General features: G+C 39.6%; 1 protein-coding gene across 2 annotated transcripts in view; it reads right to left on the reverse strand.

The window, feature by feature from the left end:
* Positions 1-2,087: 2,087 nt before the first annotated feature.
* The window catches only part of LOC126408051 (mixed lineage kinase domain-like protein), a 30,251-nt gene continuing 27,290 nt past the window's right edge, over positions 2,088-5,048 (reverse strand). For both annotated transcript variants that reach the window (XM_050073405.1, XM_050073406.1), the window contains exon 11: positions 2,088-4,549. In XM_050073405.1, the coding sequence (XP_049929362.1) occupies positions 4,500-4,549 (50 nt within the window). In that variant the 3' untranslated portion in view covers positions 2,088-4,499. The remainder of the gene's footprint in view (positions 4,550-5,048) is intronic.

The following is a 5,048-nucleotide window of genomic DNA, read 5'->3' on the forward strand; positions in this document are numbered from 1 at the left end:
TTTCAAAACATTTCATGACTACTGATGTTAAAGCCACTGGCCTGAAGTCATTATTATCAGATGGACAAGATTTCTTTGGAACAGGGATGATAGTTGATCTTTTCCAAAGGGCAGGGACAGTATGTTGGTCGATGGACTGCTGAAAAATAGGTCACCAGACCGGAGTAAGCTCTTCCGCACAGGTTTTTAAGAGAAAAGCAGAAATACCGTCTGGGCCTGAAGATTTCTTTTTGCAAACCCCCCTAAAGAGTGATTGGATTTTAGAAGGATCAACTATCAGCCTGAGACAAGAGTCAGTGAGGTTGATAGACTGAAGCATTTGATCACATTCCAAGGAGAAATCATGTGTGTCAAACCTCATGAAAACGTCATTAAGCTTGTTTGCTTTTTTGAGTTCATCATCTGTGATAAGACACCTCCTCTTCGTAGTCATATTAGCTGCTGCTTTCATAGAGTCCCATAACTTTTTCGAATTCATTGGGGTGAAGTTCTGTTCTATGATGTCCTTGTGTTTCCTCCTGGCATCCCTCAACTTTTGATCAAGTTCTTTTTGCACTATTTTCAAACCCATACGGTCCTGGTTTTTAAAAGCATTTTTTTTTTTTTAATTTTTTAATAAAGTCCCAATGTCCTCAAACGAGTACTTCCTAATTAACAGTGTCTTATCTCGTTACTGTTGCTTAATTTGGTCACATTTTGGCAGCCATCTTGTTTTTACATGGATTAGTGTATTGTGGTGTCTCTACCACTAGATGGCACAAAAAAGTGTCCATGAACGAGGACAACAGGTCTAAGTTAATAAGTAGAATGAAGCATAAGATCAAGTTAACCCAAAATGTGATGTCCTCATATGAGGACGCAGGGTCTCAGGAGGATATTATTATACTCATATATACATTGAGACATTTAACGGCATCATAAATAGGGATGGGTAGTGCACATGCGCCCGCGCGTGCAGCCTGTTGCAGTTGCTCCTGCTTGTTTTCTTAGTTTTCCTACTTTTTTGCTTTATTAAGTTAGGTATTTGTGCTTGCTTTTTATGCTGTTTATTTTAACTATATATTTGTAAATACTCTTGTTAAATTTCTTATATTTTCATGTATCTTTCCTCTCTTGCAAGGAGCACCTGTAACACAAATAATTTCCCCTCGGGGATCAATAAAGTATTTCCTATTCTGATTCTGATTCTGTGCCGAAACCCAGTACTAAATTAGCCATGGGGCTAAATTATCGAAGACCATAATATTGATAAGCTCTGACAGTATCGATTCTTTTATCGGTACTTTTACACATTTTGGTGTAATTCATTATCATCCTGCAGCCTCTCATCTGCGCTGTGTCAGGGCTGACTTACTCTACACACACACACACACACACACACACACACACACCTACACAACAAGGTAGTCGGTGAACAGCCGAGCGGCAGCGGTGGAAACAAAGTGAAGATAATAAAATGTTTTTTTCTATTTGATAAACTGCTGAGTTTAGCAGTAAAGGTTGAACTGACACACAGCCGGGGAGCTTGGGAATTTCCCTCCAGAGAGCAATAAAGTCTTATCTCAATCTATAATAGTTCATCATAATTTATTTGCTGATTAAATTTTGGATTGTTGATCAGAATCTGCAATGTAACTAAAGCTGCCGAATAAATGTAGTGCAGTAAAAAGCATTAAGTGGCAGAAAATTGAAAACTCTAAGTGAGTTTAAAGAACCATGGTCCTGACACTGTCCTTAGGTACAGAACTGTCTGACAGTATATGAGTCAAACATCTCAAGAATATGTTGTTCATTTTCTTTTTTCTATTGATACATCTCTTAATTCAGAAACACAGAGTATCCCGCTGTTCATTGTACGTTCCTGTCTTGACCTCCATCTCCAACTGGAAACTAATTCTCTGTCAAAGAAGAACAAAAATGAGCTGATGTACCACTGGAATTGCAAAAAGTAAACATGAAAACACGAAAACATGAAAATTAAATTAAAAAAAACAAACAGAAAAAGCTATAGTTCAGTTGGATGACATTATTAACATTGAGATTTACAGGGTTCATTGAAAAGAGTTAAAGGAGGACAAGTAAATGTGTTATTGGTTTGTTTATTGGTTTTTATTAGGCATATTTCAACACTTTAACTTCACCTCTCATGTTCTATAAAACACCTCTTTAATTCAGTAAATATAAAGGCTGAAATAACAACAGGTGTGTGGCAGGTATAACTAATTCCCCAGCAGGAGCTCTGGCTCCTTAACATGCAATTATTTGGTTCCCATTCCATTTTCAACCACCTATCCGAGGCCGGGTCACGGGGGCAGCAGGCCAAGCAAAGCTCCCCAGATGTCCCCCTGCCCAGCGACACTTTCCAGCTCCTCCTGGAGGACCCAAAGACGTTTCCAGGCCAGATGAAATATGTAATCCCTCCACCCATGCCCAGAACACCTCTAACAGGAGGTTTGCTGACATGCAATCATTTAAAGATATAAACTTTTACACATTAAAACATTTTAAAAACTACTACACCTATGTTATAAATGTTGTTGAGTTATGTGCTCATACTATCCCAAATGTTTCCAGCAATGTTCAAACCCAGAGAAATGTAAGGGTCCATGTTTTTTGGTCACTGGCCTCCCTCCTGTCCGGTTTAGGATTGATTTGGCGCCTCCTTATCGAGTAGAACTGTTGTGTCTTCACACCCTAGTGAGAGCACTGAAGTCGACCTATCAGATGCTCCTGGATGTTCCCAGGGGTCTCATTTATAAACAATGCGTAGGATCCATACTAAAAATGTACGTACAGACAAAAGCCAAAAATCGTGCGCACCAAAAAATGTTTGATAATTTCCACAGTCAGGCTTCCACCTCGTCACCTGTGTCGCCAATTCCCCCCCCCCAAAATGTTGGTAAGCATGAGTCAAAGTTTCTCCCATCAAGTCTGTTTTTATATCACAACTTCTTTCAGGCCTCGTTTTGTGGGTACACAATGTTAGAAATGAGACCAAAGAACTAGACACAAAGACAGTGGTGACCGCAGTGTCGCCCGTGGTATAGGCAGTATAGGCGAATGCTATGGGTGCCATCATCCATAGGGGGCGCCACAAATGGGGAGGAAAAACATCAAAATGTCCATCTTTTACTAATTTTTACTAACACTATTACTACAGTTATTTTGAAATGTTACTTGAGGCCACAACAAAGTAACTACATAGCAAAGACTACTAAATATAGAGGCCTTTTTAACTGGGTTCCCGCTGACCCCCCAGCCCCCCTCCTCATCTCGTTACATTTGACCTGTTCCCTTCGTGAATCGACGACGTACCTACAGCGTAGCCTGACATGCACCTCCCAAGAAATGAAATTACACGTGTCTGTGACGCAGACCTCCTGTCTGTCTCTGTAAGCTGAAACCATTTCCCTCAGTGGAAATTAAGCTTTGATTTACTTTTATTTCACAGATAAAAAACAATAAATTGTGAAGACAGTAAAGCCTCCACAAAACAGCATTATAAGTCTTGTGTGTGATTTATCCTGGCTTCATATGAGCAGAGGAAATCTCCGCTTGTCGCTAGGCTAATTTATACAATGTAAAATGCCATAGGCTTAGCTAATAACGTTAGTATGTTATATTTGTTTGGAAAACGTGTTTAGTATAAGACAGTTGTTTTGTCAGTGAACCTTGTGAGCTGTCATGGACCCCAATTTTATAACGTTACCTTTGTTAAATGTTGCTGTTGTCCCTGGTTTTATATGAGTAGAGTAAAAGTTCACTAGCTGCTAGGCTAATTTATACAATGTAAAATGCCATAGGCTTGTGCTAATAACGTTAGCATGTTGTATTTGTGGGGAAAATGCGTCCAGATAAAGACAAGTGTTTGTCTGTGAATGCTGCGAGTTATAATGAAGCTGATTTGTGTACTTGTGTTTGAAACTGTTGCCGTTAAGCCATGTTTAATGTGTGTTTACTGTGTGTTTAATGTGTGCTTAATGTGTGTTTAATGTGTGCTTAATGTGTGTTTGAATCAACTAAACTTCACCGCATTTCAAAGAAATTCCCCACCAACTAGTGTTTTGGAGGTGTAACTGCAGAGTGACACAGACACACCACCGCACAAGTATAAATGCTCACAATGGTGTGGGCGATGTGCATGGGCTGTTGTGAGTGAGAGACCCCGAGCAGCACAAAGCTACATATTGTACGTTTAACAAAAAAAACATTAAAGTTACACTGCCGCTCAAAAAACACCACAAAATTCTACATAGACACATAAGAAGGTTGATTTTTTTTCATTCCCTGATTTAAACAGCTTGATCCCAGAATCACCCTAAACTAAAATAAAAAGATATTGCTTTCAGTGCCTTGTAAACTTTGTAAATGGATTATATAGAAGTTTTCAGCATGTTCAGGCTACTGTCATGATTCAACAATAGTATTTCTTCTCCTGAGGATGTCTGCGACCAGAAACCCTGAGTGCTGCTGACGGAGAGGAAGAGGGATGAAGAGTTTCAGCACTTCTCCAACTCTGCCAGCACACTTTGTAGTTGATCCACGAGCACTGTAGAGGACAGACAGCAGCAGTGTTATTATTATCATTATTCTTAGATATGTTAGATCAAAATGATCTTTTTCACAATTTGACAAATTATTGAAAAAACTGATTGATTGGTATCTATTATGGTTAAATAATAGTGTGAGGAATAGAGTATAGACCCTTTTACTGTTACGAAACAGTATGATGTTTTTGGGTGGGCGGGGCTTAGCTGGAGGCAAAACAGTTCTCCACAGACATTAGCTAGCACTAGCTAACAAGTCCTGTTGGCTTGTTTTAGACAACGGAGGAAGATGATGTGAGTGGTGTTTTCGGAAATATTCATTTCAAGTGTGGGAGTGCACTCTGGCACAAACTGGACCGTTCGTTAATTCGGGAACTGCCCATTGGTTCGACAGCCCATTGTTCCGACCATATTAAACTCATTGTTCAGAAGTCCGTTCCGAAATCATCATGATGCCCTGTGGTTAAGGTCTGGTTAGGTTTAGGCACAAAAACCACTTGG

The sequence above is a fragment of the Epinephelus moara genome, chromosome 20 (assembly GCF_006386435.1).
Source record: "Epinephelus moara isolate mb chromosome 20, YSFRI_EMoa_1.0, whole genome shotgun sequence".
Classification (NCBI taxonomy): Eukaryota; Metazoa; Chordata; class Actinopteri; order Perciformes; family Serranidae; genus Epinephelus; species Epinephelus moara.